The sequence below is a fragment of the Abramis brama genome, assembly GCF_963993115.1.
Source record: "Abramis brama genome assembly, chromosome: 15".
Classification (NCBI taxonomy): Eukaryota; Metazoa; Chordata; class Actinopteri; order Cypriniformes; family Leuciscidae; genus Abramis; species Abramis brama.
In genome coordinates this window covers 18,923,670-18,937,265 of record NC_139977.1, presented here as the reverse complement: position 1 = coordinate 18,937,265, position 13,596 = coordinate 18,923,670, and the positions used below count along the sequence as shown (strand labels likewise).

Sequence of the window (13,596 nt, the reverse complement as noted above, 5' to 3'; positions counted from 1 at the left end):
CCAATTTGAGACAAGCAAGCATACATTATAAAGAGATGCACAACGGACCACAGCAAATACTGGGCAATGGGCACATTCCCTGGCACAGGCCCGACCCGACGAAAGCTCTGGGTCGAGGGGGTCGTATATCCAGAGAGTATACAGAGTAGCTATATAAGCCTGGAGCAGAAAATGGGGGAAGGGACAGTGGGACACTAAAAACACGGCCACTGCCCTCACTCATTCACCAGCAGGGAGGGGTGCCTATGGAAACTATTTCCTCCAGTACCAGTCTCAGAACACTGGTACAACATACACGTGTCATCCACACACATTTCCGAGCGGCTGATAAACTTAAGACATATCTGTAATTGAATCTAAGTTGCACTTTTGTCTTCCACTGGCTGTGGTTAGCAGTCGGTGCCAGTTACCACAGGGCTGCAATACAAGGCTGAGCAAAGGCCATGAATGAAGCCAGAAGACAAGCCCTCCATTGTGTGCAAGAAAATAAACCAACATACAATTGGCGGCCGTATCCAACAACACAATTAAGACATCAAAAGCAAAGTCACCTCCAGAGCTTTAAACCACAATTGTTTAAATGTCATGCAACAGGCAGAGGAGGGCACAAAAATAAAAAAGCATTCAAGAAAATCTAAACCATGTTTTACTAAAAGCAATGTCAAATGACCATGTACAGCAATGTAACAGTAAAATCAATTAGTGATGCTACAAGCAAAAGGGTCAATGCCACGTGAGCAATGCAGCGATTATTGCTAAACGTTTTGCTGTGGGGGACATGAACACCTCCCATAGTGGCACACATTAATATGGGCAACAGCTTTAACAATGGTACAACCAGGGCCTAAAATTAACACTCTCCAAGAGCCAAATGAGAGTAAAAATCAGCGTTGGGGAGTATATGAAATGGGGTCACTCGCCAGTTGGCCTGTAACATTTATGAATTCTAACAAATGCATGAACGTGAACTAACGGAACCAATGCTCGGAACAGTAGACGGGTCAGCGCAGCATCGTCACAAAAGTTTAAGCCTTGACAATTTAAATATTCAAGCACAAGATGATGCGTTATTCGTGCGCTGTGTGGAAAGTTTTGAAGTTTTGACTGAAGATTGGAGTAATGGCTGTTTTCTATTTTCAAGTATTTGTAATTGCAATGATATTTCACAATATTACTGTCTTCACTGTAGTTCTGATCAAATAAATATAGCCTTGGTTAGCGTTCAAGATTTCTTTCAAAATCAAAAATCTTACCAACACCAAACTTTTGAATAGTAGTGTATATTGTGCATCCCCTTATTATTATGTTTAAATTAATTTGTCATACTCAATGTAAAAATAAGGAAAATGAGCACGCACAAAAAAAAACAAAAAAAAAAAAACTCAAATCAGCAAGATACCAATACATTTTTAATGATAATCACTGATACCTATATGGTAATAATATATCGTGCATCCTTACTTAACTAAATCAAGTTCATGGCTAACACAGTAAAAAGATTTGTGGACAACAGTGTTTCTCTGGAGCCATTTCTGAATGCAGAGAAACCCAGTCATTCTGCTGCTCTTTTGGGAGTATCAGTCAGTGATCTGCCTGTAATTACAAACCATTCATAAATCACCAGCAAAAGGATGACATGCTTCTGGAAGGAACTCCACAAACATAGCTAAAGTATCCATGCCAGCAGCAGCTGCTGTACAACTGCAGGCTCATTCAATTCTGGGCTGTAAAGGACTTCTCCGGATTGAATTGTGTTTTGTGCATAAACCATGATTATGTGGCAGAGTAAAGAGAATTATTGATGTCCTTCATTGTCGCCATGGTACCCTGCTGCACTGACTGCGATCTGGTCCGATAAGAGAAAGAAAGGAGCTGCCGCCCTCTACTGGACGCCAGTGCAGGCTACAGTCGGCTGCACCTAGATGGTTTACACAATCCTAGAACGACAATAATCTATAAACAGCAATGAAGAAATGTCGACGCTGCAACATGTGAATGCAAAATAGCTGGCTCATATTTCGGCTTTCCCAGGGCAATTCCTCCAAAAGCAGGATTACTATTCAGTGTGAAGGCCCCCTGAAGAAACCACTGCTTCACTCCCTCCCAATTGTCTGGCCCTCGACACCATGCCAATCTATTTTCTCATTCTGTGAGTGCTCCATTATACCCTTAATCCCAAACACAGAGACACAGAGATCTCCGACACTGTCGCACCACCCCACCTCCTGTCCCTACACAACAAGGCGCTATTCAGCATTCCCACCAGTCCTTTTAGTCTTTCACTGAGCCTTGATACAGTTTATAATGAGAAATGTAAAATATGTGAAAGGGAACAACACTGTGAAGAAGCCAAATTTATTCAGTGCAGATAAGTAGGCTAAAGTTTTCTTTCCCACATCAAAAGATGTCGCAAGTAGGAATGTGCATATCGGGCATTATGGGCTCGCTGCTGCTTTTTTTGACATCTAGCACCATAAGCGTCATGTCCTAAAATGTAGTCCGGTTAAAAATAGCTCTTTAAAAACACCATGTCTATCTGTTTTTGAAAGGGAGAACGTGTCGTTGTGAATGCACTCTAATCCTCTCTAGATTGTTGAGCTCTGTTACTGCCTCACACCGAAAGTCATGCACAGTTCTGACCCAAGCTGTCACACTTCTCTAACCTAGTGGTTCCCACCCTTTTTCTCAGGGGACACAAGTCATATGAATCATGAGTCATGTGTTTCACAAGTCATATGCTTCACAACCACACCTTTAAAGTAAACTTATGTGTAGATAGGCAGTTGGAAAATATAGACAAGTATTATTAGAAATTTTGCTTATTCTATTGAATTGCAAAACATCTTTACCAGCAACCCTATGCTTCTAAATACGTAGTGATTTTATGAATGGCTAAATATAAAGACTGCAGACTTTCACTCTGTCATTCAGTTTGATATTGTGTCATGGTTCTTGCAGCTAGATGGAGCTAAACAGAATTGAACAGAACGCAAGTGACTTGAAATTTTTATTTTAGGTTTAGTTTAAACTGCTTTTAAATGGAAACTTACACTGAAAAAAAAAAAAACACCCTTATTTTTATCATCTATGAAACACATCTGTTTATTAGCCTGGATTATTTAAATGTGATGAGTAAAATCATTAGCTTCTCAAAAAACAAATCGACCCCTCAGACAGCCCTGATGGGGGTGACGAGCCACAGGTTGGGAAACACCGCTCTAACCAAGCAGACCTCAAAGTATTTCCCCAAAATACCACAAAAACACAAAATTAAAAATGAGGCCAAATTTTGGTCTATTAGCGTTTAGCTAAACTTGCATCAGTGTGAATTTCTGACTCTGAAAATATATACACTGATGAGCCAAAACATTATGCCCAGTCACAGGTGAAGCAAATATCTAATAATTCTATTTCAAATCTGTATGAATTTCTTTCTTCTGCTGAACACAGAGGAAGATATTTTGAAGAATGCCAGTAACCAGACAGTTGATGTACCCCATTGGCTTCCATAGTATGTTTTTTTTTTTTTTAGGAGTGTGATGCTCTGGGCAATGTTCTGCTGAGAAACCATTCCCTGACCATTTATGTGGACATAAATTAGACATGTGCCTCCTACCAAAACATTGTTGCAGACCAAGTACACCCCTTAAAGACAAAGATGTTGCCTGGTGGAAGTGACCTCTTTCAGCAGGATAATGCACCCTCCCACACCGCACACTTTTAAGGAATGAATTGAGGAACAAGATGAAAAGTTCAAGATGTTGCTCTGGGCTCCAAAACCCCTTTATCAATCCAATTTAGCATCTGGGATGTACTGAGGCACTGTGTGTGTGTGTGTGTGTGTGTGTGTGTGTGTGTGTGTGTGTGTGTGTGTGTGTGTGTGTGTGTGTGTGTGTGTGTGTGTGTGTGTGTGTGTGTGTGTGTGTGTGTGTGTGTGTGTATGTATGTATGTATGTATGTATGTATGTGTGTATGTATGTATGTATGTATGTATGTATATACATACATACAGTGAGGAAAATAAGTATTTGAACACCCTGCTATTTTGCAAGTTCTCCCACTTAGAAATCATGGAGGGGTCTGAAATTGTCATCGTAGGTGCATGTCCACTGTGAGAGACATAATCTAAAAAACTAAATCCAGAAATCACAATATATGATTTTTTAACTATTTATTTGTATGATACAGCTGCAAATAAGTATTTGAACACCTGAGAAAATCAATGTTAATATTTGGTACAGTAGCCTTTGTTTGCAATTACAGAGGTCAAACGTTTCCTGTAGTTTTTCACCAGGTTTGCACACACTGCAGGAGGGATTTTGGCCCACTCCTCCACACAGATCTTCTCTAGATCAGTCAGGTTTCTGGGCTGTCGCTGAGAAACACGGAGTTTGAGCTCCCTCCAAAGATTCTCTATTGGGTTTAGGTCTGGAGACTGGCTAGGCCACGCCAGAACCTTGATATGCTTCTAACAGAGCCACTCCTTGGTTATCCTGGCTGTGTGCTTCGGGTCATTGTCATGTTGGAAGACCCAGCCTCGACCCATCTTCAATGCTCTAACTGAGGGGAAGGAGGTTGTTCCCCAAAATCTCGCAATACATGGCCCCGGTCATCCTCTCCTTAATACAGTGCAGTCGCCCTGTCCCATGTGCAGAAAAACACCCCCAAAGCATGATGCTACCACCCCCATGCTTCACAGTAGGGATGGTGTTCTTGGGATGGTACTCATCATTCTTCTTCCTCCAAACACGTTTAGTGGAATTATGACCAAAAAGTTCTATTTTGGTCTCATCTGACCACATGACTTTCTCCCATGACTCCTCTGGATCATCCAAATGGTCATTGGCAAACTTAAGACGGGCCTTGACATGTGCTGGTTTAAGCAGGGGAACCTTCCGTGCCATGCATGATTTCAAACCATGACGTCTTAGTGTATTACCAACAGTAACCTTGGAAACGGTGGTCCCAGCTCTTTTCAGGTCATTGACCAGCTCCTCCCGTGTAGTTCTAGGCTGATTTCTCACCTTTCTTAGGATCATTGAGACCCCACGAGGTGAGATCTTGCATGGAGCCCCAGTCCGAGGGAGATTGACAGTCATGTTTAGCTTCTTCCATTTTCTAATGATTGCTCCAACAGTGGACCTTTTTTCACCAAGCTGCCTGGCAATTTCCCCGTAGCCCTTTCCAGCCTTGTGGAGGTGTACAATTTTGTCTCTAGTGTCTTTGGACAGCTCTTTGGTCTTGGCCATGTTAGTAGTTGGATTCTTACTGATTGTATGGGGTGGACAGGTGTCTTTATGCAGCTAACGACCTCAAACAGGTGCATCTAATTTAGGATAATAAATGGAGTGGAGGTGGACATTTTAAAGGCAGACTAACAGGTCTTTGAGGGTCAGAATTCTAGCTGATAGACAGGTGTTCAAATACTTATTTGCAGCTGTATCATACAAATAAATAGTTAAAAAATCATATATTGTGATTTCTGGATTTTGTTTTTTAGATTATGTTTCTCACAGTGGACATGCACCTACGATGACAATTTCAGACACCTCCATGATTTCTAAGTGGGAGAACTTGCAAAATAGCAGGGTGTTCAAATACTTATTTTCCTCACTGTATATACATGCATACATATATACAGTGAGGAAAATAAGTATTTGAACACCCTGCTATTTTGCAAGTTTTCCCACTTAGAAATCATGGAGGGGTCTGAAATTGTCATCGTAGGTGCATGTCCACTGTGAGAGACATAATCTAAAAAAAAAAAATCCAGAAATCACAATGTATGATTTTTTTACTATTTATTTGTATGATACAGCTGCAAATAAGTATTTGAACACCTGAGAAAATCAATGTTAATATTTGGTACAGTAGCCTTTGTTTGCAATTACAGAGGTCAAACGTTTCCTGTAGTTTTTCACCAGGTTTGCACACACTGCAGGAGGGATTTTGGCCCACTCCTCCACACAGATCTTCTCTAGATCAGTCAGGTTTCTGGGCTGTCGCTGAGAAACACGGAGTTTGAGCTCCCTCCAAAGATTCTCTATTGGGTTTAGGTCTGGAGACTGGCTAGGCCACGCCAGAACCTTGATATGCTTCTTACAGAGCCACTCCTTGGTTATCCTGGCTGTGTGCTTCGGGTCATTGTCATGTTGGAAGACCCAGCCTCGACCCATCTTCAATGCTCTAACTGAGGGAAGGAGGTTGTTCCCCAAAATCCCGCAAATACATGGCCCCGGTCATCCTCTCCTTAATACAGTGCAGTCGCCCTGTCCCATGTGCAGAAAAACACCCCCAAAGCATGATGCTACCACCCCCATGCTTCACAGTAGGGATGGTGTTCTTGGGATGGTACTCATCATTCTTCTTCCTCCAAACACGTTTAGTGGAATTATGACCAAAAAGTTATATTTTGGTCTCATCTGACCACATGACTTTCTCCCATGACTCCTCTGGATCATCCAAATGGTCATTGGCAAACTTAAGACGGGCCTTGACATGTGCTGGTTTAAGCAGGGGAACCTTCCGTGCCATGCATGATTTCAAACCATGACGTCTTAGTGTATTACCAACAGTAACCTTGGAAACGGTGGTCCCAGCTCTTTTCAGGTCATTGACCAGCTCCTTCCGTGTAGTTCTGGGCTGATTTCTCACCTTTCTTAGGATCATTGAGACCCCACGAGGTGAGATCTTGCATGGAGCCCCAGTCCGAGGGAGACTGACAGTCATGTTTAGCTTCTTCCATTTTCTAATGATTGTTCCAACAGTGGACCTTTTTTCACCAAGCTGCTTGGCAATTTCCCCGTAGCCATTTCCAGCCTTGTGGAGGTGTACAATTTTGTCTCTAGTGTCTTTGGACAGCTCTTTGGTCTTGGCCATGTTAGTAATTGGATTCTTACTGATTGTATGGGGTGGACAGGTGTCTTTATGCAGCTAACGACCTCAAACAGGTGCATCTAATTTAGGATAATAAATGGAGTGGAGGTGAACATTTTAAAGGCAGACTAACAGGTCTTTGAGGGTCAGAATTCTAGCTGATAGACAGGTGTTCAAATACTTATTTGCAGCTGTATCATACAAATAAATAGTTAAAAAATCATATATTGTGATTTCTGGATTTTTTTTTTAGATTATGTCTCTCACAGTGGACATGCACCTACGATGACAATTTCAGACCCCTCCATGATTTCCAAGTGGGAGAACTTGCAAAATAGCAGGGTGTTCAAATACTTATTTTCCTCACTGTATATATATATATATATATATATATATATATATATATATATATATATATATATATATATATATATATATATATGAATGAACTTATGATGCATTCATTTATATAATTTCCTACATTTAGTGAAGATGATGTCTCTCAGTGTGACACGATGCTGGACTAAAATGAAGAGATTGAAACAGATGCAACAAATACACTCTCTTGCCATCACACTGAGTCTTTCCTTCATGCTTCTGGTGCAGTTTCAGTTGAGATACAATTATGATATAGCGATGCATCATTACTGAATCGTGACATGTATCGAGATGTAATGTATGGTGAAGTAGCTGAGGATGCCCAGCCTTAACAGAGGAAATAGTCATCTGCAAGAGTGCTACTGCAGGTTTGAGAGGGATGTAATATCACATTGATCCTCACTTTTCAATTCCCTGGAGCTTTGCATTAGAGACACGCTGCTGTTCCTCTCCCAGCTGTGGCACTCTGGTGTTATCTGCACACTCTTGACATTTTATTGCACACTAACACGCATGCACAATAGAATTTAATCTCCCCTTTTGTCTCATTTTCAACACTGTCCCTTTCAAGTCCAGTCACTGAGAGCCACTCTGTAGTTAAAGCAGGTTTAATGTTCTTAAAGGACTTATGATCTTACCTGTATTGTCCCAAAGTCAACATTTTCATAGTGGAAGTGGGCACATTCGGCTAACTTTGGGAAGTGACCCTTGGTGAATGAGAGTCTGAAAAGATCACAGATCGGTAAGTTTAATATTCAGCTATTGGAAACATGAGGATAATATAGAAAACTTTGTGACTTTGGGTGTGTAAATGTTTGACACTTACTTTTTAACATTCTTCACCTTCATACTGGCAGTGCTGCTGCAGGAGCGCATGAGAGGCTCAGAGGTCAGCTCTGGAATTTCAGCACTTCGTGCCTGAAAGAGAGATCAGCATGTTATCAGCTAAAGACAAACAAATTAGGAAAACCTAACACCTCCCCAACAGCTCTCTCTTTTTTTTTTTTACATTTTAAATTCAGAATTTTACAATACAATCACTAATACTCATGCATTATATGGGCAGGGGCTTGGCCCAAATGATAAAGCACTTGAATATAGTTTAACAGGACATGAACAGTCTCCTCCCAAATCTTTGTGCAAAGAAGAGCTCAAGAGAGACAAATCCCTCTCACACACACAGTGTCTTTCTTAAAAAGCACAGCACAGTATAATAAGAATATAATTTAACACCACTGAGCACCTGTAGGCACCATAGAACAGATCTACTGAGTAATGGAAGGAAAGAAAAAGCTACAACAGGGTCAAAGACAGGTTTAAACAGATATGCCAAAAAACTGAATGACCCTGAACTGTTGTCTACAAAGGCTAAGCGTGCGTCCAGCATCTGAATCTTTTAAAAGCTGGTATGCTTTATAATGCTCTATTGAATTCTCTTCATTTCCTTGCCAAATGAGAGACAGTCATCTGGCAAGGCCAACCAAAACAAGCTAGTGATTCAGAATGCCCATGAAATATGAATAATGCTTTGAAAGTGTGGCTCTTAGAAGCCAGACACAGAATTATTAAAAGTCTCCTGACCATGCAGCCTTCAAATATGCCATGCGGCTGAACAGACCAGTTTCTACTGGTGTAAAACATGGTGTGAAAGCTAGACTGGGTCTGGTCCAAATCTAGTTCTGTTTCATTATTTGTAACACCCAGTCTGTTGATCATCACAGTCTCACTTCACTATAAGTGACAGTGAAACTAGGTCACGACAGTGAAGAGACAACAGCGACTAGAGCTTGATGACCTTGACAGTAAAATTAACGAGTTAAAATTAATACCCTGGCACACAATGTTATAACACTGAACCTAAGAGCATTAAATTAATGTATCATAAGAGTGAGGCAATACATGGTGATTCCCTTGATATGTCTTCGCTAATCTGTTTGTGCTCAAAACAACATCAGCCAACAGTCAGGTTGCTATGGAGACAGTTTTTTTTATCAGCACCACTGAATGCAAGTATGTCAGTGCTGGTGAAATCATCATGAACTAATTCTGAAATGAACAAAGGCTGAGGAAAGAACGTTATAGATGGTGTAGATCAAAGCAGTGAAATAGTTATCTATTACTACACTGCTCTCGAATACTCCATTCTAATAGGTCAACCTGGGATATTCTGCGATATTCTGTATGTCATCACTCATTGCAAAAGTGTCAGATGATGTGTTAGCTGCTTCATGACGGGGTGTATTTTACATTAATGAATGACTGACTGACTACATTATGCTTTACATTTTTTATATAGAAATGAATAATTGTATTCAGCATACATGCAATATATTAAAAGTGACAGTGTTTTTAGAATGTTTTACATAATGATCACTAAACTGTATTATTGACCATTACCCCAGGCAACTGGTTTCCTCTCATATTAATCTGCAGACTCCTTCCTAAAATAATTCTCAATAAAACTCAAATCTACATTTCATGTCCATTCATTCATTTATTTCATAATGCATGAATTATATAAATAATTCTGCTTTGTGTCTGCTCTATAATGACCAGATCTACATTATCGCTCTGCAGGCATCTGACAAGAGCATGTTCCTACAGACAGGTAATAATGTCAGTCTATGGCACTAATATGGATCTTATATAAAAGAATTATGGCTGTCCCTACCAGCAATAAATAGTCCGTCTTTAATTTTCACAGCTTCAGGGTATGCTATCTGCTCTCTTTACTACTGCAATTGTAAACGTAGGGTGTGGGAGGGAGTCACTGAATTTGTGCGAGACAGAGCACTTGGCTTCTCACCATTGCGCTGATGGTTTCCTCCCAGTCAGGTCGCTCTCGGGGGTGGATGCTTCTGGCAAGCTCTGGCACGATATCGTCTTCTTCCGGGTGCCGTCCAGGTCTCAGGCCCCTGAGGGGAGAGGGGAGGGGATGGGATATATAGAGAGAGAAGCAGCAGGGTCAGTCTGATAGCCTGTGAACTAAACGGATATACCCTGCTTTGCGCCTGCCTTTGAGAATAATGACAGCGGAGCAGAGTAGAATATCAGATAGGCAGTGTGACAGCAAAAATGACACGTCCTCTATGTAAGGCGGTGATTTAGAACATCCCATCCTTCACAGAGGTGTTAATGGCAGCATCATTTCAATTAGCCGAAATGTCGAATCTAATCACAGTGACATGAAAGGGAAAAAATTTATCCAGCATGCACAGCAGGGAATCAAAGTGAGATCACTACAACAGCATGCAGGAATATCTGCCAATTTAAGTCAAGGGTATCTTCAGTTTTCTTTTGAAAATGCCTGCAGCCTAGAAAAGTAGATGCTGTTGATTTACTTTAAAAATAACAGAAAAAAGTAATTTGGTCTAATGGGTGATATGAAAGAAAGCAAAGATATTATTTCCTTCCAACCCTGATGAATGAGAGGGTGGGAGAGACAAAGTAGCAGTCTGGCTTGTCTCACATTGGCAAAAAGACAAACCACCGCTGATCAGAGATGAAAAGCGCAGCGCGGTCAGTGGTACGGTTACACTTTCCAAAGTGGAGGATGTTCTGACAGAAAAGAGAAAATTGTTTCCATAAAAAGACATGGAATGAATTACATAAAAGTTATACGATATGGAATAAACCAATCTGGATGACCTGGAAAATGGCTTTGAATGTTTATCTATCTACTTTAAGCAGAGACGCTTGCGTTGGATTTTAATAAGTGATCCTGCAGTTTACGGCACAATAGTACATCCAGCAATGTCATAAAGTATTTTACTTAACTATATGTTGCAATTTTACAATAAACAAGAACTTGACACCACCACACAAATATGGGCTAAATTAATGACATGGTTTACATCCTTGTAAGACCTTTAATTATGCTGAGGATTTATGGAGCACAGTGAAAACGGTTCTCGCCATAAGGAATGTGCCAGGGAAGATGCTCGAGATACAGTATTATGACTGGGAGCAATGTACAGAAATGACTCATTTAAAATCACTCATATTCATCTGACATTTATCATTTACTAACAAAATTATCTTGAAGATGACCAGAAATGAACATCAAAGAAGGACCTTAGAGAATATAAAAAACAGTCTTAGGGCGTTTTCAGACCTGTAGATCATTCGCTTCATTTCGAATAAGGGACTTAATTTGTTCCAATGTTGCATTTTCTTGGTATGGTTCACTTTCACATGGCAACGTTTCAAAGTGCACCAAAATGTTGCAAGTCACATGAGATTAAAACTGTCCTCCTATTGGTCAGTTTCCACTGCGCCATGGATTGAAAAGTGTGCTCCGCGAGCTTATTGTGGTTGTGACACACACAAACGTGAGCTGCCGTGAGTTGTGGCACACGCAAACACTTATACAAATGTAGCCGTCATTCCCGCTCAAACTGATATATTTTATAATAAATTTTACACACACATATATATACCCATATATATACACACACACACACACACACACACACACACACACACATACACATACACACACACACACACACATACAGTACACACACACATACATATTTTTTTTTTTCGTCCAGGCCCAGATACAGGCCCAGAGCTAAATGTAGGGATGGTGTTCTTGGGGTCATAGTCAGCATTTCTCTTCCTCCAAACTTGACGAGTTGAGTTGATGCCAAAGAGCTCAATTTTGGTCTCATCTGACCACAGCACTTTCTCCCAAGCCTTCTCGGAATCATTAGATGTTCATTGGCAAACTTCAGACGGGCCTGTACATGTGCCTTCTTGAGCAAGATTTCAATCCATTGTGGCGTAGTGTTACCAATGGTTTGCTTGGTGACTGTGGTCCCAACTGCTGTGAGATCATTAACAAGCTCCTCCCATGTAGTTCTGGGCTGATCCCTCACCTTTCTCATGATCATCCTTACCCCATGAGGTGAGATATTGCATGGAGCTACAGACCGAGGGCGATTGATGGTCATTTTGTATTTCTTCCATTTCCAAATAATGGCACCAACAGTTGTCTCCTTCTCACCAAGCTTCTTGCTGATGGTCATGTAACCCATCCCAGCCTTGTGCAGGTCTACAATCTTGTCTCTGATGTCCTTTGACAGCTCTTTGGTCTTGCCCATGTACAAGTACTTTCTTAAAGTCACAGGACTAATCTGCGTTTCACATGGACACATAACCAAATCCGTTAAAATTAACCTACCATAAAAATTATAGACACTTCATTTCTTTGCAAGTGGGCAAACTGATGTGACATTCAGATTTTGTTTTTTTCAAAGAAAGTCGTTATTTCTCCATATCTTTTTAGATAACTGGTATCAATCTCAGACAGGTTTGTTAAATAGTTTGCCAGGTCTACTTGGGTAAATGGAGACCCAACTTAAAGAGGTTGTTCCACATTATTAAGCAAGTCAAAGTTCTCATGCAATATGGGGAGGAAGAAAGATCTTTCTGAAGATAAAAGGTATGAAATGGTGCAATGTTATGCAAAAGGCATGCAAACAACTTATATTGTGTGAAAACTGAATGGAGATTATCAAACTATCATAAGATTTATGAGTAATTTACAGCACAAGAGAACTCTGTCAGATAAAGGCTTAAGGAAAGTTTCTGTATTAAAAAAATAAAATAAAAAAAATAAAAAAGTATTGTATTAAAAGGACAGCTATAAAAAAAAGTCACTGTTGAGCAGAAAACAGGTATTTGAAGCTGCTGGTGTCACTGGAGTCTCAAAGTCCTCTCTATTCAGGCTGGCAGTTATGTTTTAAGTTGCATTTCAGCCAGGTAACCAAAGCTCACAAAGAGAAATGTTTACAGTGGGTTTATACACACACACACACCACTTTATTAGGTACACCTGTTCAACTGCTCATAAACACAAATATCTAATCTGCCAATCACATGGCAGCAACTCAATACATTTAGACATGCAAACATGGTCAATACGATCTGCTGAAGTTCAAACGGAGCATCATAATGGGGAAGAAAGGTGATTTAAGTGACTTTGAACGTGGCATGGTTGTTAGTGCCAGATAGGATGATCTAAGTATTTCAGTAACTGCTGATATACATCAAGTGAGTGGTATTTCTTTGGGTGAAAATGCATTGTTGATGCCAGAGGTCAGAGGAGAAGGGCCAGACTGGTTCGAGCTAATAGAAAGACAACAGTAAATCAAATAACCATTCGTTACAACCGAGGTCTGCAGAAGAGCATCTCTGAATGCACAACACGTTGAACATTGAAGCAGATGGAGTACAGCACCAGAAGAACACACCGGGTGCCACTCCTGTCAGCTAAGAACAGGAGCCGAGGCAACAATTTGCAGACTCACCAAAATTAAACGAGAAGATTGAAAAAAC

At 40.5% G+C, this 13,596-nt stretch overlaps 1 protein-coding gene across 3 annotated transcripts in view; it reads right to left on the bottom strand.

Moving 5' to 3' along the window:
• arhgap32b (Rho GTPase activating protein 32b) overlaps positions 1-13,596 on the bottom strand; it is a 110,633-nt gene that overhangs the window by 48,584 nt on the left and 48,453 nt on the right. For all 3 annotated transcript variants that reach the window (XM_084136844.1, XM_084136845.1, XM_084136846.1), the window contains exons 3-5: positions 10,061-10,169; positions 8,081-8,172; positions 7,893-7,977 (exon numbers count right to left, since the gene is read on the bottom strand). In XM_084136844.1, the coding sequence (XP_083992970.1) occupies positions 7,893-7,977; positions 8,081-8,172; positions 10,061-10,169 (286 nt within the window). The remainder of the gene's footprint in view (positions 1-7,892; positions 7,978-8,080; positions 8,173-10,060; positions 10,170-13,596) is intronic.